Consider the following 25,676-nt stretch of genomic DNA (forward strand, 5'->3'; position numbering starts at 1 on the left):
TGGTCCAGCATGGACATCCTGGTTCTACTGGCATCCACCCTAATATAAAAAAGGGGACTTCTGTGCCCCTCACCAAAGTCTTGCTTAACTTAGAAAGTGAGTTCCTTAACTGCAACACTTGAGTATGTAAACCATTCAACTTTGTAGCTTGTGTCGCTTGCTCACCTCTTGAGGGCATTTCAGATTCTTGGTAATGGTTTTCCTTGGTCCAGCATGGCCCCTCGGGCACAACCGCCAGTCCCGGCTTCTCCTGATGCTACACCCTCAGTGAGTGGCTGGGTTTTTCAGCCCAGACTGGGTTCTCTGGTCCTTCAGACCTTTTGATTCTCTGCTGGCTATTACCCCCTCGCAGGGTCTTAATTTAAGGTTCACTCCTCCAGGGGTTTCTCTGCCTGACATGGCTCTCTGCTCCTTCAGACCTTTTGATTCTCTGGTAGCTATTATGCCCCTACCGGGTCTTTGTTTCATGTATACCCTCCACGGTGCTGGTTTCTCAGCCCGGACTGGGCTCTGTGGTCCTTCACACCTTTTGATTCTCTGGTGGCTATTACCCCTTTGCCTGGTGTTTGTTTCACGTTCACCCCTGTTGGGTGTTTATTTCTTTGAGGTCTCTGGTAGCTTAGCATGGGCCCTCCGGCTCTTTAGCCTGTCTCGGTTTCTCTCTATTCTCATGCCTCCATAGGCTGCTGGATCGTTCTGCCCAGTGTGGGCTGTTTGGCCTCACTGGCCTTGTGGGGTGCCTACTGTCCTCACCCCCTCAGAGTGTATTGGGCTCCTCACTCCATTGTGGAGTGTTTCAGAGTTTTACCGCCTTCCACCCTCTCCTCTGGATTTGCCGCATATCTGTGTTTCGGCAGTGCTCTTCGACGGAGGAGGTGGTTGCTCCAGTAGCTGCAGAACCGTCCTTCTGTGGTTGGCGGCTTTCTCGCAGGGTTTTTTTGTTCAGGCGTTGTTGCTCATTGATGCTGGTGTGCCATATCTTTGGTGGTTTGGTCTCTCCCTTCAGGAGACGTCTGTGCCTTGACCTGTTCGCCCTCCTGGACAAGGCAGCAGTCGATTGGCTTTGGAATTCCTCCGCCAACCACGTATTCTATGTGGTTCTGCCTCCAGGATGAATTGGCTCAGTGCTACAGTGCAGGTTTCTGCTGTGTGTGGCGTGTCTTAGGCTGGCTCTCTCCTTGCAGGTATGGATCTCGGCCCTTTTACGTACCTCTCGGAAATGAGAGATACAACACGATTGGTTCCATGTTTCTGACATCACGGTGGAGTCAGCAGCCATGCCAAGCACAGTTAAAGGCCCATGTGCATTATTAATGTGTTCAGCCCCCATGTATCCAGCAGACAATTGGGCCATTTTTCTTAAGGGAGATGTTAAAAACCTTTCACCTGGGGATTCCTCGTCCCCTAAGAAAGGGGTCACCCCAGTGAGATCATGTTTGCCCTGCCCCATAGGGAGTGTATTACGTAGCAGGCTCCCCTCTCCGAAAGGGGTTGGATCCTCCTAGGGAAGATGGGACGAATTCCATGGATTTGTCACAGCGTGCACAGTAACAGGAAGTCGGGCATAGGGGCTATGATGGTGGGGACCACTGGCACACCCAGTGAACTGTAGCCAATCACTGAGAAAGAAGTGAGATAGTTTGTAATGTAGAGGTACAGCGGCAGACAGGCCACAAATGCCTTATGTATGATACAACTCCTAACTGAAACGTTGAAGGTGGCTTCAGTGGAATGAAGTACAGCTGCAGCAACTGGGGACATCAATGTGCTTAAACAGAAGAGCTATCACATAGTTCACCAAAGTACACAAGAAAAGGAAGATTAATTAAAAGGAGAGTGTAAGAAATAGCCCAGGTTGCCAGAAATTCCCCGTGCAGGAGTGTAGTTTGTAGAGAAGGTTGTGGGGTGGAACAACCCTCTTAGTATTGAACCTTGTCGGGTTTGCAGGACCTTCTCGAGTCATGCTTGTGTCATCAGCTCAGTAATGCTGAATATCACACTGAGATGCACGGTAGTGACATTCTCTAATACTGTATCAGTGAAAATCACATCTGCACTCTTTGTGCTAGTACCTTACTGGTTGCCTGTCCTGCTGCCACCCCCCCTGTAATGAGAGAGAAGGAGTGCTGGCACTGCAGGATGGAGGGTTCTTTGCACTTTTAAAAGTGCTATATTGTTTTAAGATCACAGGAAGTAGTCTGCAGTGATCAGTGTCACACATAGGTTAATGGCACAGATAGATGCAGAATGGTGTCTACACTTTTGTGAGTGGCTTGGTTTGTGCAACTCTATGTGAAGGAGGACCATTGGTAAAGGATTGTTTTTGCTTCACTGCCTGACTGGGCGTATTAATGCCACTGTAGGACTTTCCAGTCCCCATCACAGGAGCTGCTGTGGAATTCTGAAGATAGTGCCCTCTTTCATTATTATACACAAGGCAAGGATGACAGGAGGCTGGAGGTACCTGTACGCATTGTTTCTTTATTTGAATGAGTTGTCACAGCAATATTTATGTCATGATGTTTAATTTCAATCCACCACCACCCCTTCTCTCAATCTAGGCGCATCTGTCCATCCGTTCGTATGTTCATCTCTCTGCTTCTTAATGTTTCTCCCGCTCTCTCTTTCTTTCTAGGCTTTGTGACACATCTGGATTATTCGTCCCTTGTCCCGAGAAGGGAGCCACCCTCTTTTAGGCTAGGGAGGGAGGTGAGCCTGATAAGCAAGGCCCTCCCTAGGGTCTGGGAAAGTGAGCCCTCACAGGTAGTGACGCTACTCTAGGTGAAAGGCACTCCCATTCCTATGAGGAACTCCGTATCAGGAATACATTGTCTACATACATGGGAATCAAAGGACTGGTGTTACTTCTGTTTTGGATCTAAATAGCCGTGACATTACTTCAATCACTTTGGCAATGCTGGATTCCCCCTGAACCCAACAGTCAAAGAGGAACGACGTACCCTTTTTGTTATTGGTAACGAACATAAAAAGACAAGGAACCTTGAATGGAGGAGAGAGAATCCTACGCAGAGGCGAGAGTCTGACAGGAAGACGTTCTGGAGGGCCGTAGCCACGCTAGAACATAGAGCCGGCGGGAGCGTGGAGAGCGAACGTATCGCTAGCAAGACGCCGGAAGGCTGGCATCCTGAGCGTCAACAAAGCCAAAGCTGAGAAGGAGGCGGTAGAGAGACCGTCTTGCCAGGTGGTGCGACCACAGCGCTCTGGTGGGCCTGGAGCCCGTTAACCAACGCCGAGACCAAACCGCTGTGGAGAGCTCAGATCACCGACCTCCACATGAGAAGTGTGCCAACTACCGAGCCTGGCAGGAAAAGAGAAGCGGAAGCTCTCTAGAAGTTAACACCGGTGTATGCGTTGAGTGGCTGTGCCCCAGACTGTTCGAGAAGCCAAATGGGTTACAGGAGCCTGAAAAACCTGAACGCTGAACATGGGCATACGCCCAATGAGGCCCCGCTACATTAGGTATATCAGAGGGCCAGGGGGCTTAGGTGGGCCCTAGAGAACTATGTGACATTGACATACGAGGCTGGGGAAGCCAAAATGGTTTCAGGAGCCCAAGAATCCTGAACGTTGGGCACAGGCAGAGGCCCATTCAAGACCCTGATGAAGTAAGCACATCAAAGGGCAAGCAGGCTTCAGGGAGCCCTAGCAATACAAACAATAGGGGAAAAGACTGGGACCGGAGAAAACCTGTCGGGTTCCATTGCACAAACCCTAAAAAAGAAGACTATCAAATAGCAGAGCAAAATATTTGGAATTGCATTAAGAAAATCCCTTTTACCTTTGAAGAACGGAAAGTAATAGATGTGTGTGAAGGCTTATGACTTGCCATGAAAAACCTTCAAAGAGCTAGAGAACTGTATTGTGAACTTAATCCATTGGAAAAGACTTTCATTGGGAGGAAACCCAAATAGTTTGGCCAAGCAAAGCCAGAGTGGAGAGGCTGTTGCTCTAGTCTATTTTTGTTACATTTTGTCTAAGTCGTAGGGCCAAGTAGCAGGTAGGTTTTGCATGGAGAACTATATTAATTTGGACCTGTATGGGATACAGGCCCGGTCAGCCGCCCTATATGGAGCAGAGCTGTTGGGCCATTGTAATGCTCCGCCTATTGGTGTATCGGAAAACACCTTTCGGAGAGGCTTGTTAACGCAACCTTGCAGTGCACCCTTGGCTAATCTCGGCTGGGAATGCAACATCCAATTTCTGAGGTTTTTGCCACCAAACCATGGTTGTACTGGCTACAGATCTGGACTACCTCTGAATTGGGGAAGTGCAGAGCTGCTCTTGAAAGTCTGCTAAGTATGTCTGGATCTGGCTCACTACCTTGGTTTAGGTTTATCCGGTTGGAGTTTATGAGGCTGGATAAGGCAGATTTCTGGGCCCACCCAGACAGATTGACCATAGGTTCCAAACTACTGGTTAACTGGGCCTGTGATGATGCTATACTTCTCTATATGAAGCAGACCTGTCTGAAACTGAGCTGGGCGCTTGTATCTTGAAACCAAATGCATGCCAGGCTTTGAACTAAAGCTTGACAGGATAACTCCAGGCTATGCCCGTGCTCTTTTCATTCAGCTGTGCATAAACTCAATGCAACTGGCTTCATTCAAAGCTAAGTGGAAGCCCTCCAATGATCCCTGGTGCCCAGCTTGTGGTGCTGCAGAGGAATCTACTATCCATTGCTTATTGTTCTGTGGGGTACAAAAGTCGGAGGTCCTGATAACTCTGTTATTCATATTAAAAACCATCGGCAAAAGTACTAATGACTGGAATGCAGTTTTCTTTATTTCCAAATGTGAATTCTGGGCATGGCTGAGAAGATCCAAGTGGCCTGTAATTTGATCAGCTGGAAGGTTTTATACGACTTTACTATGTATCCATCATCTTGCTTGACTTTTTAATGATCTATTATATTAGATTTGATGACTAATAGATGTATTATCTTATGTGTTTTTTAAACAATGTTTTTTTATCAATTTTTATTGGTTAGCTTTGTCCTTATATATTTGTTCTTTAATGTGTGTTTGGATATGTACTTATTTAATTTGGTAATTCGCTGTATAGGTTTTCTTTCTGCTTTCATGGCTCAATTGCCAAATAAAGTTTTGTACAACAGCACTTAATTTGGACATTTGACGACCACCCTTAGTTTAGTGCGTTAGGTAGGGAAATACCCTCATAGCAATAGGGCTAGATAGGCATTTTTGTTTTTATTTAAATAAAACCTTTTGAACATGTTAAGTCCTAGTCCAACTCCTTCTTCTGGTTCACCACATCATTCTGTCCACTGTCTCTCAATTTAGCTCTCCAGCTGTCCATATCTTTCTATTTCGTGTTCTGTCTGTTTTACCCTCAATTCCGTTGTCTGTCTCTGTTTTCTAATCTCTCACACTGGTTGTGTTTAGACTCCTTCCACTCGCTCCATATCTCTCACCAGTCTGGTGTATCTTGCTCCCCAGCAAGAAGTGCCTGGATCAGAGATGACAAGGAGCAGAAACCAGGCTGATCCAGGTAAGTACAAAAAGAAAGATGCTTTATTGTCTTAGTTACATAGTCATAGTTCATGAAGGTAGGAGAGAGGGTCTTAAGCATCTGCTCTGGTTCCCTGCCATCATTCCAAATCCCAACCGTCACTTCCCAGAACCCCCAGGCCTCCAACACTCCAGGTTCCACCTAACATTCCATGAGGCCCAGCATCCACACACACAGTCACTCTGAATCATCCAGGTTACAACACAGCCCTAGGCTCTCTGACCCCCTTTCTTGCTCTCAATCTTGGTCCAAATATAAATATGGTTATATTGGCTGGAAAGATAGCTCAGGGGCAATGCGTTTGTCTTGAAAGCAATGCAACAAAGAGCTACACAGGTTTGAATCCTGGTCCCACACTTAAAGACTGGTCTCCGATATTGAGCGCATTATAAAAGATTAATTAAGATGAATGAATTATGTGGCACTTACAGTGATATGTCTTGTGTATTATTACTCCGAAGTTCCTATAACATATACATTGCCTAAAGAGTTGCATATATACAACAAAAGGGGCGCCCTGATCACTCGAGGTATTATATAATATATCAAACACAATTGATCAGGGCGTATCTGTACAAGCAAACACATAGAGAAATGAATCTGTTCACACGATTGTTTGATCACAATACATGTTGTGTAGCTAAAACACGGTGAGTCTGCATGGTGTGCATCGAAACAGAATCCAAGGAAATTCTAGAATCTGTTTCAGTGTTAAGCGCAGAAAGTTTCCTTTATGTGTTACTAGAAGAGTGATTTGCTTTCACTATAACCGCCTCAGTCCTCAGTCTACCCAGACAATTACTGCAGGTGGCGAGGTTTCATGCAGTCAAGGGGACATGGGCAGTGCATCTAGCCTTCTATTAATCTCTCCTTTCTCCTTATTGCATACTGGTGGATCGCCGTATGCTTCGTTGGCACTTTACTGATGTCAAGCTTCATACTGCAGGGGACTCACTGTCTGCTCGTTCTGATGCGTATCTCTTCACTCGTCGTGGAATCTAGTATACCCGCTGGTTTCCGACCAGGCAGTTATAGTGAAGGCAAATCACTCATCTAGTAACACATAAGGCAAACTTTCTGCGCTGGTCAACACTGAAACAGATGCTAGAGTTTCCTTGGACTCTGTTTCCATGCACACCGTGCAGACTCTGGAGAAGTCCCAGACTCACAGTGTCTTAGCTACACAACATGATCTACACCACAGGCAGTGAGGCAACACTTTCACTTCTCCCGTCCTAGTGAAGGCCAGCACAATTGGAGCTAATAGGATACCATAGGCCGAAACACTGTAGTGTCGACTTGTTTTTTTGTTAAAGTGTGCCAAAAACTGGCAGAAAATAGACATTTGTTGCATTGTATACTGTGTCATTGATAAACCTTGACAGCACAAGGTCCGTCTGTATAAGTCAAGAGATGTTGTTTTTTATGTTATAAATTGTGCCAAATGTGTATGTTTCTATGGGATGGTGTGAGACTCACTATACCAAGATGGTGAAGGTTATTTTTGTAAAATGTATATTAAAATTATGCAGTTTATTTTGAACAAACAATCGTGCAAACAGATTCATTTCTCTACGTGTTTCCTTGTCCAGATACGCCCTAAAGAGTTGCATGACATTTTGGTTTGGGTTATAAAAAGAATAGCTCTTGCCATGCAACTTGTCATAAAAAAAGGATCCTTGAAGCATCTCCTGATTACATGAGCAGGATGGGATTGTTTGCCACAAACTGGAAACAAGGGAGTGCCCTCTTCGCATGGAGTGTTGACATACTGCAAACCCTCAAAGGGATGCAGAATGTCAACCATCTCAAAGAGAAATGAATGAGACCACTCTTAAAGGTTACACCTATGTATGCTTGGGTCAACTGGTACACTGACAACGTTCACACCTGTGTTCCTGAGAGGGACGCTGCTTTCATAATATGGCAGACACTAGGAGTTTGTGTCACTGTGTGTGCCTTAAGAAAGGGCTACCTCTTCATATTTATTAATTGCGCTTGGAGTAGAACTATGGGTGAGAATCAGCCAATGTGCTTCCTGTGACGGCAGGCTTTTATAACTGATCTATCTCTGAAACCTCCAAGGAAGCTCTCTCCTTGGTTTGCCCCAAAAATATCTCTGCCTATCTGCTGTTTGCTTTCCTCTCCATTCCTCTTTCATGTGCTGTTTTACCCTGCCAGTTCCTGCTGATGTTCCCACAGTCTCTCACCTTTTATAGTACATCACATCAGCCCCATTGCTCAATGTAGATCACCTAACTAATTTCTTGCTCACCACTCTACAAAAAGTCAAATCTCCACTCTCCTGATCAGAAAAAACGACTTCTGCTTCTGCCTACACTTTGGCCTTCCTCACTATGAATTAATTCCACTAGACAACCCACCCAGATTCTCTCTAACTTCTTACCTACCAATACCATGCTGATAGCTTACTATGCAAACCAGTTTCTTTTTTAAAATTCCTTCTACTCTACAAAGATATCAACAGTCTTGCTCCTCGGTACAATATCTGACTGTATCTATGTGTCAGATCCCTTAGCTTGGTCCTCCCCAGAGCCCCCACTCTCCTCATCCTCACCTGAGAGACTGGAATCTGGACTGCTCTGAACCAGTGGAGGCTGGGATCGGTAGACCTTTTTTTATGAAGTAAAGGTCTACCCCGGGAGGAAGCCCAGTGAATGCTTTCCCAAATGCAGACCTGTGACTCCTCTTCCGGGATCGCCTGTTGGGGAAAAAGCCACTCTATGGCAAAATAAACCCCAGTGGAATGTAGCTCCGGTGTAGTCTTGGGGCTCCAGGAAGTAGCTCTGCAGGAGGGATCCTCAGGAAACGAAATGCTTGCACAGAAACTAAATACTAGCGAGTACGAATGGCAAGGTAGAGACCCAAGGAACAAGGATATGACAACCGAAGTCTAAACCAGTGGCAAATAAGGGGACTCTGCACTAAGAAGGAAAAGCGAGGCGAGAGGAAGGAAGAGAACGTACGAGAAGTGAAAAGGGAGAGGACGGGGAGAGAGCAGCTGGCAAGGTGGCGGCCTGGCTGTGAACCAGGCACAGCAGACGGAAGCGCTGGGGCATGGAGGAAGGAAAAACAGGGTGAGAGAGAGGGAGAGAGGCTAGTCAAGAGTGAACGGGCCCCGCTGGGAAGCGCGACGGAGTGAAAGCGGCAATAGAGGTTCCAACAAGGAACGAAGGACAAACTAGTGCAACAGACCAAAGGTGGAGGAAACTAACCTCAATGGTTGCAACGCGCTGGATGCTGGAAGGGGCGCAGCTAAGTGCCTCTGGCAGCGGCCATTTGCTAAACAACTAGACTGCTGCAGTGCGCACAGCCGCTGCGTGATGGATCATTCTAATGGCCACCCAAGCGTACCCGTCGCCACAGTTACCATGGAGACGGGCGCATGACACTATGTCTAATCTTCTCATTCCCTCCGCTTCTCTTCTGCACCTCCCTGTCCCCCATGCCTCCACTTGCTTCTATTCTGTCTCCCTACTTGCCCTTTTCCACTGGAACCTGCTGCTCATTACAATCAAAGCCAACCCGACTGGATCTATTCAAAGCTCAGCTTAAACACTACCTACCGACCAAAGAAGGAGCTCCCACCACCCGTTCCCCCATTCTCCTAACTTTATACCACCACTCCCTCCACTGCTGCATAATAATGTAATTTTGAACATGTGTACAGTACTCCACCTCAGTTTAATATTACTTTTGGAAGTCACCAGTTTTTTATTTTGTCCCTGGTCTATGTCCCAATTTGTTCACACAGCCTTATAAAACTGGTTCACCACTTGTTCTCATCTTTGCGCCATGTAATGTAAAGCAAATGTATAAAGCACACATTCACCAACAGGGGCATCATGGCGCTAACAGTTCCCGGGATCAACCAGAGAAGGCAGCAGTGAGGCTGTAAACAGATAGGTCTTCAGGGCACGGTGGAAAGAGAGGTGATCCTCAAGTGCACGCAGGAACAGAGGAACAGAGCTCCACAGAGCCGCAGCCGCCACAGAGAAGGAACCTACACTGGCCAGCCTAAACCTGGGAACGGTAACTCTTAGGGAAGAGACTGAGCGAAGGTTCCTGGTTGGAATGTAAGGGCGAAATGTCGCTATTATACAGGCACCATTCCTGGGAATGCCTCCCTCATCTGTAAATGTGTATTTTAAGTAATTTCTGATCAAAATTTAAATCCTGTTTCTTCAAACAAATAAAAATTAAAATTAAGAAATGGGGTGTGCAACTGACTATGCATGAGCCTGGGCACTCTGTTTTGGGAACGTCTGCTTTCATCTGCAGATTGGTGGCGTACTGTGCCTACTTGAGGATTCGTTCATGGAGAGAATGTAATGCTCTATAATGTTTTCAATGATGGTGGTCTGCTCTAATGATGAGTCTTGTTGCAAACAATGCCCTCTGAACCTTTGGGTTAAAGCAATGTAGCACTAGTTGATTGCATGATGAATTCATCGGTTTGGTGCCAAACACACAGGTGCTGGCTAGGTTATTCAAGACTAACAAAATCCGTAATGTTTTCAGTTGAAGATTCCAAAATGCTATAGAACCTGTGTCAAGGACACTTTTCATTTTCATTACAAAACAACATTTAATGAGGGCTAAAGATTTGGCATAGGTTGAATCAAAGGTAGAGCCAAACGACATATTCGCTTCAGGCTCAAGCGTGAAAAGGAAGCAGCCTTCAGCCCCTGCCGCTGGAAGCCGGAGTGAACGTTATCTGCTGCTGGCAAAATCCAGGCTATCAAAAGCCTCTAAATACAGTGCAAATGCAGATTTCACTGTTCTCATGGAAGTGCAGGAGTACTGGGAGATTTCACGAATGATAGGTTTCACCCCTTGCGTGATACTGAGACAGTCTGGGGTGACCTAATGAACATAGCAGAGGGAACTAAGGTGTTGTGCTCAGGAGGATGGATCTCAAAATCACCATTGCAGGGATCAGTAGATAGTGCCCTCTTTCATTACTGTTACCAAGGCAAAGATGACAGGTACCTGTAAGCATTGTTACTTTGTTTGAGTAAGTGGGTACAGTAGGCTCCTGGGGAGGGTGTTAGGATCGCAGCTACAGCTCACTGCTTCCTCTGTCTCACAATGGCAATGACCCCAATGCTTTGCCTCCTCCCTCTTCTTTCCCACAAGTGCAGAATGCACATTTGCGGAAAGTCGCAGGACAAGCAAGGCGGGGGAGGGTGGCGTGCACTACGATGGGTGCTTCCAGGCCTTGCAGTGACTCGCTGAACCAACACAGTATAGGGTTTGCAGATCATTGCCACAGCACCTGACGGCCATAAGATAAAAATTATATCAGGTAAGATGACATTGTCTCCCTCCCACTCTGAGCCCCATAACCCAGATATAGAAGTAATGCAACATGCTTGATGAATGACAGCATTGTTCGGCTGCAAAGTACATTATGAAAAAACCAGCTCTTGACTTTTCTTTAGGAGAGTACCCTGTATTTCTTGTTGTAAAATCTCCTACTCGCACCCTCCATCCAATAATAATCACTAAGCTACACCCATGGTCACGTGTTATAGAGACCATGCTACCCAGAAAATAAAAAGAACAGACACATACTATAACACTGAAAAGAACAGGTCCATACTATAACACCTTAGGAGCGCAGCAGGCTAGAATGAGTCCTGATAAAGACTTCAGTGGATATTCACAAATCATGGGATCACCATCTGGTGAAACATCAAAGGGGGGCATATAGTCATGGAGAGAGTAAATTTGGAGATCCAGAAGCACAGAGAGACATGAAGCAGAGAAGGGGAGAATGTCATAAAATGAGGCAACACATATTGAAAATAAAACCTGAAAGCCAGAGAAGTTACCCCTTGCATTGACAGACATACCGTTTGTTTTCCACAACTTGAAAATGATGATTAACTGCTGCCAAACTGAACGTTTACAGACCATTAAGGCTGTGCCGGGGAGCGGGAGACAGGTTTTTATAAATCATCATCATGCATACTGCATCAAAAATGGTTCCTGATGTTATATCAAAAAAGATGATGGTACATTTACATCTGGAAAGGTTGGACTGTACAGTATATAAAGATCCAGTTACAATGACAGGTGCTATAGCCAAGTGTTTAATTAACTAAGTAGTAATTCAGACAACTTCTTCTTTATAAGTTAGACAAGGGATAGGAGTCAGGTAAAATCCCACTTGTGCTTTGAAGGGTAACAGAATGGGCCACAAGGGAATTTTTAAAGGAAGGGAGACCAGCAGATTGTGTGCCACTAAGCCATAAAAAGACTCCCCACCCCTTAAGGACATCCCTGAAGATTCATGACTTTGGTGATCAAGTCTTGCACAGTATGGATGCATCTACTGAGAAAGAACTTCCTCAGTGAATAACAGCAATTATTGACAATATTTCCAATTCCCTTTGACAGACACATGGTCCAACTGCACCCAAATGAATTGAAAAAATCCAATCCATATTGACAGGTAACGAGCTGGTGGAATATGACATCTAAAAATCAAATCAGAGCAAGAGACACCAGTAAATTACAAGTAGCAACTCAGTAAAGTATTTTCATGGAAGAGCATTGGTTTGCAAATACGGTAAAGAGTCTAGTAGTAGATAAAGCTGAATGGCTATGGACACTTAGGATGATAGGTTAGAAATGGAGGTAACAACGAGATAATGTGGCATGATCTGTTGAGGTAGAGGAATTGTGTTTCAGAATTCGAGTATGTGAGTTTGACGGGTTATTTGGGGGACTAGCTTTATGTTTCTTCCCCTCCCTCTCCACTCTCTCTAAGCGTGTGCACACACACACACACACACGCACGCGCACACAGATCAGAATAAAGAAAGAAACATAGATGGTGCAGCATAAGAGACGAGATACTTTGTAGGATTATGTGAAAAACTATTGTTGACTCAAATATACGTGTATTATTTCCTCTTTTTCTTCTAAAAAAAAATACTGTAAAACTTCAGAGTCAAATATAAAAATACATGTTTGCTACTGTGTTAGCCAATTCTAAAAATTCAAAGGCTCCAGGAGGAACATTCTGAGCATTCTTACTGGACTTACTGTAAATATGCCAATGGGAATAAAACATGTGCTTTCAAAGTACCACATGATTTTGCTAATGACACCAGAAGAAGTAGCAGGGACTTCAAGGGCTTATACACTGTACCATCTTGCCATATTTAGCTTGATTGTGTTAATTGACATTTGTAAAGCAACCTCAATTACTCAAATAAAAGGTATCAAGATCTTGATATATTTTAAGTGATGTTACAAGAAGCAACATTAACCTATTACATTGGAATGTTGTTGTGGCCATTGCGGACCACGAGGCTGGAGTGGGTAGTAGCACATGTTACAATGTATGATCCTGGCTCCGTGTCAAGTCTATTTACATGTACTGCTGTTTACATTGAATACACTGAGATCTGGTTATCCTATCTTCTTATCCACATCACAGCTGTAGAAAGCATGTGTGGAAAACAAGATAGGACTTCCTGTTGGCTGAGTATTAAGTGCCTTCAATGCTGCAGTCCACCCAAAGCAGCAGGCTTTAAGGGGTGGTGTAATTCCTGTCTATCTGAGAGCACCCTCAGCTACGCCTCAGGCCCTTAACTCAGAAGCGGCAGATAATACCTGGTGGAACACCTCACTGTTAGATCACTTGAAAATACTATAGAGATACAGCAGTCTATAGCCACTGGCATGGAAACTCACATGTTCGATACTGCATCTAGAAAGTTTGTCATCAACACTTCAATATCAGAGGAGACATTTTAATATAGCATGGGTTGCTATATCGGTATGAAAATGGGCAGGCACATAAATGGAGGTAGAAGACTCAGTAGTAGGGTGCTATTTCCTCATTGTGTTGGACTTACCCGAGGCAGCCAAAGAACCTTCTGTGTTCTAAAGAAGTGATACAAGGCAGTGAACCTCTCATAGCCTCCCATCAGGATGCGGATTGGAAGACGGCTAACCTCCTGCAGGACCTGAGCACATTGGATGGCTGGCTGCGCTGGAAGAAACACAAAATGCTCATTACTTTTATCGACTATTACAATTCCAGGCAGATCCAATGAAGGGTGGGGAAGCAAGGATTCTGAATGGCCAGAAATACTCAATACAAACATCATCATTAACTACTGAATGAGAAGTTACAGGCACAAATGTTAGTTTTTTCACAGGCCTTGATTATTCTGTTTTCTGTCCATATCATTATTATTTTCTTTTTGAACTGTTGCATCGCTAGTGTATCAGGAATAAGCTCATCCTAATGGGTATATTTTAGATGTTAGGCACTGATGGCCATGCTTTCTTCTTTTTTTGTAAATTGACCACATTTTTTGGTTTAGGAACCGATATTTCACATGCTACTAGCTCAACTACGACAATTTACAGAATTTCTTAATTGGTTATGACCTCAATAGGCCTGTCCCAGTGAGTGCCAACACCTCACCATAGTACTGGCACCACTACCCAAGCCATTTTCCCTGATGATTACCTAAGGAATGTGAGAAACCCAATGGTATTCTCCCACCTACTCCCTCGGGATCTTCCATTCAGGTGGCCGGGGAAGGGCCATCGCTTTTGCATCCCGACCTTGGGGGTGGACAAGCGAGGGAGGATCACCTGAGTGGAGAGTCATGGGGGATTGGTGGGAGAATACCCAAGGGAGAGACATAGTATACCCCCTTTCCTAATTGTACACCAACACACTCTCGGTCAGCCTTAATGGGGTATTTCCACTCTCACCCTATCTCCTCTTCCCCATTTCCAATAAGTGCTGGTACAAGGAAGAGGTGATCAGGAGCAATGGGGATTACCCATAGAAAGAACATAGGGATACAAAGTGAGACCTACCATATAACACCTTTGAATGGTCCCACTAATAGAGTCAGGCAAGGTCAGGCACTTTTCCCCAACTGTGCACACCTGACTCCAATTGACTCTCACCTGCATAGAGAAACTCAGTAGTGTGCCGATGGCTGGAGAGAGTGCAGAAGCTTGTTGAAAGAAGAGCCAGGTGAGCAAAAGTGGGACGAAAGCAAGCAAATGCTGGAAAGCAGTGAAAGAAAGCAAAGCAAAGCAAGAGAAAGGTAAAAGCAAAGCGAAACAAGTGAAAGCTGGAAACCAGTGAAAGAAAGCAAAGCGGAATGACAGTAAAGATGCGCTAGAGGCGCAGATGTAATGAAAGACAGCAAAGTGCGCTGGCGGTGCAGAAACAGCTAGGTGGGGGTGTAAGAGAGACCCGAAAGTAAGGAAAGGGGTGTAAGCGACCCGAACAGAGAGACAGTGAGAAGGAAAACGGACAGTCAAGAGAGGGTGCAAGCAACAAGAAGGTGAGAAAGAGGGTGCAAAAGACTCGAAAGAGAGCGTGGTGACAAACTGAAGGTGCAAGAGAGCACGGTGAAAAGTATGGAGAAGTGTGCAAGAGGCACAGAAAGGTGGAAAGAAGGTGCAAGTGTGCAAGACAGAAAAAGAAGGTGCGCAGGAAGCATAGTAAAGTGGAAAAGGACAGAGTGAAAGAGGCACAGAAAAGGAAAAGGTGCCAGAGAAAAAGGAGAGGGGATAGAGGTCAGAGTGGTCGCACCTGGAGGAGCAAAGAACCCGGCATTCTCAAAAGTCTCTGATACTACCCCCATGAAAGAACTGTACAGTGAAAGCTATATCCGGACAAGAGGAACCTTTTGTTTGCTTGTTGAACTTCGCAAAGGGGGGGCCTAGGCTTGGGGAAGGGAACCGTAAGAGGCCCACTAAAGACATTGTTAAACTTTGTGAAGAGAGGCCTAAACTTGGGGAAGGGAGCCCTGAGAGTCCTAACAGGAACTATGGGCCTCATTACGAGTCTGGCGGTAACCGTGCTGGGAAAACCGGCAGGATACTGCCAGACTCGTATTACCATTCCGCCTCCATGATTCCCGGAATCACGGGGCATTACAACCCCGGTGACCCGGTAATTCCGGAGGCGGAATTCTGTAAGTCCCCATTCCCATGGAGTCACATAGGACTCCATGGGAATATGATATGATATGATAGGGCATTTATAACGCGCCTATACACAAGCGTTTCAAGGTGCGACGAGGCGGGGGAACAAGGGAGACAGACAACGATCCTACTAGGCCAGGTGTCATTCAGATCGCGCAAGTGCAAGGGTAGGGGGGAGGGAAAAGTGCAAGGGGGAAAGGGAGAGGGGAAGTGCTGTACAGGGTTAGTAGAATAACAAAATAAGTAATAAGGGCCAACTGGTGGCAAGTGCAAGGTAAGTGCAGACAAGTGCTGGGAAGGGGGGGCTGTAGGGATACAGAGACAGTCCCACAGTGCAGGGGTTGCCAGGGAGGCAGAGCAGGGGAGATGGCTGGGCCAAGGACCGAGTTCAGTGAGTGGCCCAGTTGCAGATTCAGTGCAGTTTCAGCAATTCTAACAGGGGAGAGGGGGAGAGAAAGCGGCGGCAAAGAGGAAGGATTTGAGGTGCTTCCGGAACCGGAGATGGTTCTCCTCAAGTTTCAGGGAGGCAGGAAGGCTATTCCAGAGGGAGGCCCCTGCTGCGGAGAGAGATCTACCCCCAACTCGTTGCTTGGAGAAGCGGCTGACCCTGAGGGAGTTGGAGGCGGATGAGCGAAGAGCTCGAGAAAGAAGGTATTTAGGAAGAGAGAGTTGAAGGTACTTTGGCCCAAGGCCCCAGAAGGCCTTGTGGACAATGCAGAGGGTTTTGAACTTAATCCTCGCAGCCACTGGGAGCCAGTGTAGCGATTTCAGTCCTGGAGAGATACGGTCCCAGGGCTTGAGGCCAAGGACAAGTCTCGCAGTCCTGTTCTGGATGAGTTGCAAAGGGCAGAGAGTAGAGGCAGGCAGATTTAGGTAGAGGCTGTTACAGTAATCCAGCTTCGAGAGAACCAGGGCTCTAGAGACAGTGAGCTTCTGGGGGAAGGAGAGGAAAGGAAGGTACCTCTGAGGAGGCGTAGCTGGTAGTGTGACTTCTTAGAGACGTCAGATATGTGAGGAGAGATGACCCCGAGGTTTTTTGCCTTGCAGGTAGGAGCAGGAAGAGGGCCAAGAGAGGCCGGCCAGAGAGATGCAGGGAAGGAGGGAGTGGGTGGGCCGATGAGTAGAATCTCAGTCTTACTGGCATTAAGGCAGAGGTCATTGGCGGCACACCATTCCTGGATAGCAGAAAAACAGTCAGAGATGAGGGAAGGAGAAGAGGAGGCCGAAGGTAGCCTGAAAATGAGCTGGGTATCATCCGCATATCACTGAAGGTTGGAGCAGAGGGCTCCGATGCAGTGTGGAAGAAGTGCCAGGTACTGGTTGTAAAGCCAGGGAGAGAGGTAAGATCCCTGGGGGACACCACAGGTAGAGAAAAAGATGTCAGAGAGGAAGGACCCCAGTTGGACCTGGGAGGGTCGATTGGAGAGGAAAGAGGTCAGCCACGCCAGAGCCTGACCAGTGATATCCAGGTTATCACGGAGACGGTTGAGCAGGATGGCATGATTGACAGTATCAAAGGCAGAAGAGAGATCAAGCAAAATGAGAACACATGGAGTGTTAGAGTCAAGGTTTGAGAGCAGGTCCTCACGGATGTTCAGGAGAGCAGTTTCCGTGCTTCTGGCAGCTCTGAAGCCAGACTGATGGTCGTGAAGACTACCAACAGATTCAGCATGGAGATTAAGCTGGGAGATGGCCAGCTTCTCCAGGAGCTTGCCCAGGAAGGGAGTGGGAATGGAGACAATTGAAACACTGGTTCCGTCTATGACGGAGCCAGTGTTTCCATTTCCGCCTGCAGGCGGGTGGTGTTAAACTCGCCAGGTCAGACCTGGCGGGAGTGACACCTCCCGCCTGCAAAACTTGGAATCAGCCGGTCCGGAAAGAACGGTGGCAGTGGTTTTACCGCCATCATTCTTTCCGGACCGGCAGGGTCATTATGAGGCCCTATGTCTTTTTGTGACTGGAACTGGAAGGATCAAAGCTTGGGGAAGGGAACCCCAAGAGACCCAGAGACATTGTGAACTCTTTTGACTTACGGTAAGAGCCCTGCACGGAAGGTTCCAAGGGCAACCCCTTTTGAGTTGAACTATTTTGAACTGGTAGAACTACACCTATTGGTAAGACTACATGACAACAGCTTTGGTTTACATTTCCTTTTTGGGTCACCATCTTTCCTTTAAGAAGATCCCCTATCACATTTGGTTTAAGAGTGAGTGCAAGCATAGGTTTGGACACAGATGATCTTTGGTTTTGGAATTACAGACATTGACAGCCCTTAGAAGCATCAGTTGAGGGAACACTCCACTTAAGAGTTAGGGCCAGATAGGCATTACACCAACCCCACAAATGTTTGATAATAAAGGTTTTCAAACTGTTACTTTTGAGTCTGTTTCTCTCTTCTCTACCATAGCTGTCTCACAGGAAATATGGTATCCTCCCAATACAGTGACATGCATTTAACAAAGGTTACAAACAATACACTTTTACTGGGGACTTTCTAGTCTGACATTCCCCTTTATGAACCCTCTGAAGACTTTAGTTTCAGAGCTGTTCTTTAAGGGTTAGACGCAAAGTTTTCCCAATTCGTTGTCAAAAAACTAGAAAAGGAGTCAGTGATTAGTTGTATTTTTCTACTTCTTACTCCAACCATTCATTTTAATATGCCACACTCATCTACTCCCCTCCCTGTTAAGAGAGGCAATGTGTTTAAATCAGTCTGTTATCAATACACTTTCAATTGCATGTTTCTTGATAACAAAAAAAAATATTCATTTTCACTCCTTGGACTAGTCACTGGACTTTTGAAAGCTTCAAGAATAACACATTTGTGTATACATTTTAAGGTGTTTATCAATCATTTGCATGTATGCTCTTTAATCAGCATAATAAAAACAATCCATCATACTCCTTTAGTCCATTCTCACTAAAATGTAACAGTCATTGGCTTTCAGAAATACCAAACAATAATCCTAATTATATTAATTAATTTTAGACATTCTTACTTGCTGGCTGTATGTGCCCAATAATGTATAAATGTATTGTGTGACAGTTCAAAATAAACTTTACACACAAAGGAAACTAAAGCATTAAAACAGCAAATATACATAAAACATTAATATTGTTTTATTTTTTTTATAAGCGGTTGAAAAAAAACCTTTAACATTTTCATACAAAACATCAATCAATGCAATAACCAAAAATTCTAGATGATATAACTAAATCTAAACACAATATTTCATCAAGAACATCAAACACAATTAAGATGAAGTTTACAAATTTAATAAAAGGGAATTGAATTAATTAAGAAAACCAGCACCCTAAAAATACATCTCCATTGATCAAGATGGATATACATCTAGCTTCAAAGATTTAAGAAAACCACTAACAACATCTCCAATTGAGGTGGTATATCCAAACAAGCTGACCATACTAACTGAAAGAGCCACCAAAAGCATTTCCTTATACTTTTTTAGATCATTCGATCTGGAACCCCGGATGGAATTTACAGGTTATTAGTAGATGCATTAAGGATTCACATAATACATTTCCATAAAAACATTTACATAAAATACTCTTTAAAAACTCAATTACAGCAATAGTCCATGCAATTTCATCAGCTCTTAAAATTTGGTGCCCGAACCACTCTGTTGAGACAGCTTCCACGCAACAAAACAATCTTGCAAACTTATCACAGCAAAGCTGCGATAAGAAAGTACAATCTATACACAAACGCTTCAGTGTTTCCACCATCTTATTACAGTACCGACACAATCTATCCTTTTTTATGCTATGTTCTCTAGAACCAGACACATCTCTTGTTAAAGATAAAACGCTTTTTCTAAAATTCGGCAAAAGTATTTTGTCAACTATGTTGCAATTTCATTGTAAAAGTTTATATCCCAGCTAAAATGATCGTAAAAACACAAGTAAAATGCATCGATGAATCTCTACTATTTATCCAATCCATTAAAACAACTTTTTCTTAGACACCACTGGGGCCAGACATAATTCTTCTGCTGAGGAACCAATGCCCAACCAATGCCCATTCTTCCATTTTTGTAAAACTTTACAAAGATTCTGATTTAACATTTTATGCAATTTAACAAATAAACTCCCCTGAGGAGGAGACAAAATACACTCATATATCTGTAGTATTCGCCAATCCATTCGTGATTTGAGGGAAACTAAACCTAATTCATGACAAATTGCAACAATTGGTACGCACGAACGCAACAAGAGCGTTTTCCTCCACAATAATGCTTCCAATTCGGACCGAGGGGAAACCCTGCTCCTGCATCTCAGACCCAAATGTGCTGGTCAAATAGCACAGCGAGTAGAACGCTCTCTTTGCTATTCGTGCAGAGACTGCTGAAGCAGGTTCGAATCCCGGCAGGGCCAAACTCAGCCTTTCATCCTTCTGAGGTCGATAAATGAGCACCACACGCCGTGGGTAATAATAAGCAGCGCTCAGATACCTGAGGGTTTGTAGCGCTATATAAATGCTAAATTATTATTATTATTATTATTAAATAATAGTTTTGGAACCAGTTTTTGGTGGTAATATCTTGAGTAACCTATCATTGAGAAGCGCCCATATTTAAAATGTATTTGCTGCAGTTGTACTGCCGCCAACAGAAAAGCACCTTAACAGATTTATATATATTTTGTTTCACCTTGTTAGCATCTAACATAGTACCTATGTATTTAAATTGTTTAACTATCTCTAGAGACATATTTTCGAAATACGATTTACATATATATATTTTTTTTCTGAGACCATGGTTCATTTAAGATTACAATTTTTGGTTTCATAGTGTTCAGCTGCAGGTCTAAATCTGACAAATACCTTTTTAATACGGTCAATGACCGTTGCAGGTTAATTTGAGTCAAATATCATATAACCATGGCGTCAGCATAATTAATATAAGTAATATACACCTAAGGTCCCCAGCTGGGGAGGATTTACCCTAACATTTTGCAATGTCAAATCCATATCCCAAATGTATATACTAAATAAAAAGGGGGCCAAGAAACAATACTGCCGTAGTCCACATTGGGAATTGATCCATTTTGTACAACACACCTGCTGTTCTAACCCTTAGTTTTGTTCCATCATGTAGTATCGCCAAAATACTCACCAAAGCATGAAGGCTGCTCAGAACATACAGTTTTTACCATCACCTATTGCGAATTACACAATCAAAAGCTTTAGTTACATCCAAAAAAGCCAAGTATGTGGGTCTTGCACACACTCTAGCTTGATCTGCCAGTAACTGTAGTAAAAAGTAGTTTAGCGATGTCCTAACCCACCTGTTTAAAACCTAATTGAAAGAGGTCTACACAACATTTCTATTCGCTCAGCTCTGAAGTTCCTTAAGAATTATACTAGCAAAGATCTTATTTGATTAATCCAGTAATGACGTTGGGTGGCAGTTTGATGGTTGTAATCTATCACCACATTTATAAATCAAAACAACTACCACACATTTCCATGAGGGTGGACTACAACAAGAATTTAAAATATTACTAAATAAAGCCAACAATATTTTGGCCCATAGATATGGTGCAGACCTCCATGTCTCATTTGACAAGCCCTGGCCCTGGGGCATTGGAGCTTTTGCATTTCTGAATCAAATTACAAATTAAATTGTCATCTAAAATAGTACAATTTCTCTAACTTATGTCCCAGTTAAACGATAAGTGTAGTGTGATGAATCTGATGATGTCATTACTCCTTTCTTGGGGGTAACCTCTCCTCATGTGGCCAGGGGACAGCAGCGGCTACCTGATCCTGACGCTGGGGTTGGCTATTTGAGTGAGTATCACATGAGGGGAGTCAACCCTCAGGGAGATGGCAAGACATCAGGTGGGACACAGTATCCCCACCAATAAAGAGACCGTAGACCCCCTTCCTACAACCATAGGGATAATCCCTTCCCTAATGGACTCATAGCTTGTACTTATTCTACCATTCCCCTAGAAAGTACTGTGACGAGGAAGAATAGGAATTACCTTGGGCAGATCCCTTTCCCAGTGCTGTGACGAGGAATATCCCCAATGACTCAAAAGGGAGTTAGAGGATCAGTACTGTGACGAGGGAGAAGAATGGAGGAATGTGGATTACATGTAAGAACAACATACAGCAGTCCAGCCTTTCCCAAAATCCTATTGGCCAGAGCCAGCATAAAAGCAAGAAAAGACTCAGGAAGTATGAGAGAGGCCTTCCCTGGAGGACCAAGGAAAATGAACCGTTTGTTGCAGAAGAAGGAGTTTTTGACGGCTGCTCCAGAGAAGAGAAGGGGGAACCCTTTTACCCCAACAGCTTGTGGAGAACTGGGGAGTGCTAGGAAAACCCAGGGGACTGGTGTGGCCCCCAAAAAGGGGAGAGCCCCTAGACACCAATAGAGTGCCAGAGCGAAGCAGGAAGGTTCCTCACTGGGAGAGTTCTCCAGCTGACAGCAGAGCAAATGCTGGCTGGGAGAACCTTGTCCTCTCGATGCCTACAGTGGGACCACTGTATTGCTGAGAGAGAAGACTGTGGAGCCAACCGGCTCACGGAGAAGGCCAAGGGGAGAAGACTGCAGGAGCTGCATGAACGCCATAAGTGGAAGAGAAGGGAAGACTTCCGGACATGCGTGGGTACCGGAGAGCAGCCCACACGCCCCTCGAGCATGGAGGAGTACCTTGCAGGCAAGCGGGAACTGCAAGGGATGCGGAAGCCACAGAGCAAGGTTGGTGAACCCAGGGAGAAGGAACGAGGTGCCGAAAAGCTGCTGTATGCTTACCGCAGGAGAACCGAAACATGCCACAGAGAGTGAGTCCACCTAGGGGCAGCTGGGACACCGGGGCACTTTGGCAACCCTACCATAGGCAAATAACAATAAATTAAACATATAAAATGAATGTGAGACTCGATATTTCCAAAAGACAAATAACAGAATGAATACCGGATATTGGGCCTCATCACAAGGTTGGCAGTCATCTGGTGCTATTTCCAAAATAAGGCTTACTGCCAAGAGACCAGCGCTAATAGTGCTACCGCCAGCGATCCCACCGCTATTAGCGCCGGCACTAATAGCACTGGTGGAAATGACATCATCGCAGGAACGGTTTGAAAAACACAATCCATCAAATATCTCCACTTCCGGCAGCCATCCGTTCCTGGAATGAAGCAAGAATGCCCCAGGAGAGGATTAGAGGCAAGGTGGCAGAACATTGCCTGCGCAAACCCACCTTTAGTGAGGGGGAGCTGGTGGTCCTTACACAAGAGGTCATTGCCCACAGTGAGGTACTTTATGGCAGTTGGCAGTCGAATACCACTGGGCAGCGCAGGACAGCCATCTGGAATGCCATCTGCCAGAAGGTGACAGCAGTGGCAAGTATACCCTGTGATGGAGAGGACTGCCGCAAGCGATGGAACGACCTGAGGGTCAGGGTGAGGGGACTGCTGTCCCAACACTGCCAGAAGTCCATGGCGACTGGAGGAGGCACTGTGGAACCACTGGTTTTCACCACCTTGGTGCATGCACAAATGACAACCCAGCATAAGATACCCCCAGTGACCAGCGACATATGTCAGCAAACGCAGAAGCTGGGCATGGCAACAGGGCGGGGTGACGGGGTGGCACATCAGCCACCCTCCACAGCTGCCATGAGGTAGGGCACCAACGGCACCCCTGAGCGTCACAGCATGGAGAAGGGGTGGCAAGTGACCCAAACAAATGGTATTCAGACCACAGCCCAACTGGTGCACCCTGTGCCAGCGGGATTGAAGTGCGTGAACGACCACAACACTGTGCAGCAGTCACACCAGCGTGTTGCAGGCCCAGTTGGCCCGCCTCATGTTGGCATGGCAGAAAAGCCCCAGGGAAGTAAACGTCCCCCACACTGACACGTGCTCAGCCTGCCAATTACTGTGCACCACAGTGCAGTTTTGCTGGCTGAACAGCAGTGCCCCATAGAGCCATTACAGCGCCATGGAACAAGCCACCCCGCACACCCCCACCATGTGAATGCACCCCGGGGAGGGGATGATGTGGGGGCGTGAAGGAGCACAAGCATGCATGTCAGATGCCAGCTGACCCAGCATGGACACCCTGCCCTCCCCACACACAGGCCAAAGACAAACTGGCCATGTGTCACAAACTCATCGCTACAAGCAACCCCATGATGCTGGGTCCACATGCAATCTCCCCTGACCAACCATGCCCATTGGCCCATATGTCTGGGGTCCGACTCTGTACCATAGCAAATGTGTCTTGCATGCCAAAACCCATGGGGAAACTATACCTGACATTTGCTATGTCCCCTACAGGCACTCACCCATCATCAAAGGCATCAGAGGAGGAAGACGTTGCAGGCCAATCTGTGAGCGGTGCATCCAGTCCCTCAATGTCTGCCACCACCACCACCACCAACTCCCACAAAGGCCCACTCAGACTACACTGAGGCAGATGCCCGCTGTGTAACACTGTAACACAGCAGGGCCAAGTCAACGCCCACACCAGAGGTCACCAGGAGCAGTGCGAGGCAAACTGCACCCACACTGCCAGCCAGAGGAACAGACAGCAAGGGGACACCTGCTGGAAGCGCGGCTGAGGAGTCACAGGGGGACACCACCCCGGTGTCATTGCCTGTCGATGGGCCACAGACTCTGGAGAACACCTCCATGCCGGCCAGTGTGCACACTCCCCAGATAGCCCTCCACGCCGCCAGATTACACACTCCCTGGAGAGCCCTCTATGCCACCAGCAGGCACAATCCCCAGATAGCCCTCCACACACCCAGCGTGTACAGTCACCTGAGCCGGAAATTGATACACCCTAATATGGTGCCCCTGAATACAGCCCAGGGCCAGTGCAGAGACCCTGGCCCACGCATCACACACCAACACACAGCATGCTGTTGAAGAGGCTTGAGGACATGCAGCACAGACAGCGGGAGATGGAAATAATTGGCTACATGCACTGTGAACACTGCAGGCCATTAGACACAGCATTCAAGGGGCCACCCGCAGGATTGTGCAGTCTATCGGGCGGAACAGGGCCAGGACAACAGCCAGCATGGCTTGCCCTGACACTGTACGCCCAGAGTGTCAGGGAGATGACCGAAGGCGTCTCTGCACTGGCAGAGGCCATCCGGCAGAACACAGAGGTGCAACTCCAACAAAACCTGGGTAGGCTCCGACCCTTCCACTTCAACCACTCCCACAGAAGGGTCACAGCAGGGCACGCCGAGGCGTCAGTCACAGAGCCTTCTGTGCCCAAAATCACTGGGGCTGGCGGGGGAGGGGGCAGAGGGGAGAGTCCAGGGTTGTGAAGGACTCTGATACACCGATTGCCATGAATAGCCATGTTGGGGAGTTGGTGGTGGGAGGGGGGGATAGTGTGATGGGGAGTTGGTGGTGGGAGGGGGATAGTGTGATGGGAAGTTGATGGTGGGAGTGGGAATAGTGTTAGTTTGTTTGTTTATTGATTTGTAGGACGCACCAAACCCATAGGTAACTGGGTGCAGCGAAAACGAGAATACTTAAAGCTTGGGTTACAAAATGAAATAGTTACAGTAGGGCGTCATAGAATATACAAAGGAAGTACATCAAAAAGGTGCATAATGAAATAGTTACAATAGGGCATCATGAAATATACAAAGGAAATACAGCAAAAAGGTGCACAATGAAAAAGTTACAGTAGGGCGTCATAAAATATACAAAGGAAGTACAGCAGGAAGGTGCAGTAGGTTACACAAGGCAGATACATACGGCATATACAAGGAGTTAGGTCCAGTAGAGATCATGTTTGATTAGAGTGCAGCCAGTTCAGGGTATTGCGTCTGAAGCTGTGGTATGATTGGTCTCTGAGAGCTGGAGGTAATGCGTTCCAGGACAGGACAGCTTTCACAGGGAAGATGATTCCTCCAGATTTTTTTTAGCTTGAATCTGGGTATCTGCAGGCAGAAGGAGTTAGCCACTCTGGAGGGGCGGTTGGAGGTTTTCCTAATCATTATCTCTGTTAAGTATGGGGGTGCTGCGTTGTTAAGGCATTTGAATGTCAGCAAAACTGTTTTGAGTAGGATTCTGTCATTTATCTTCAGCCAGTGGTGTGCTCTTCTGATTTCTGAGACATGTTCTC

General features: G+C 46.0%; 1 protein-coding gene across 4 annotated transcripts in view; it reads right to left on the reverse strand.

Moving 5' to 3' along the window:
- The window catches only part of STYXL1 (serine/threonine/tyrosine interacting like 1), an 863,427-nt gene that overhangs the window by 433,744 nt on the left and 404,007 nt on the right, over nucleotides 1–25,676 (reverse strand). For 3 of the 4 annotated variants that reach the window (XM_069614941.1, XM_069614939.1, XM_069614940.1), the window contains exon 5: nucleotides 13,446–13,582. In XM_069614941.1, coding sequence (XP_069471042.1) covers nucleotides 13,446–13,582 — 137 coding nt within the window. The remainder of the gene's footprint in view (nucleotides 1–13,445; nucleotides 13,583–25,676) is intronic. The other variant, XM_069614942.1, reaches the window with a different exon arrangement.

Source organism: Ambystoma mexicanum, chromosome 9 (assembly GCF_040938575.1).
Source record: "Ambystoma mexicanum isolate Mex_15411 chromosome 9, UKY_AmexF1_1, whole genome shotgun sequence".
In the NCBI taxonomy this organism is placed as follows: Eukaryota; Metazoa; Chordata; class Amphibia; order Caudata; family Ambystomatidae; genus Ambystoma; species Ambystoma mexicanum.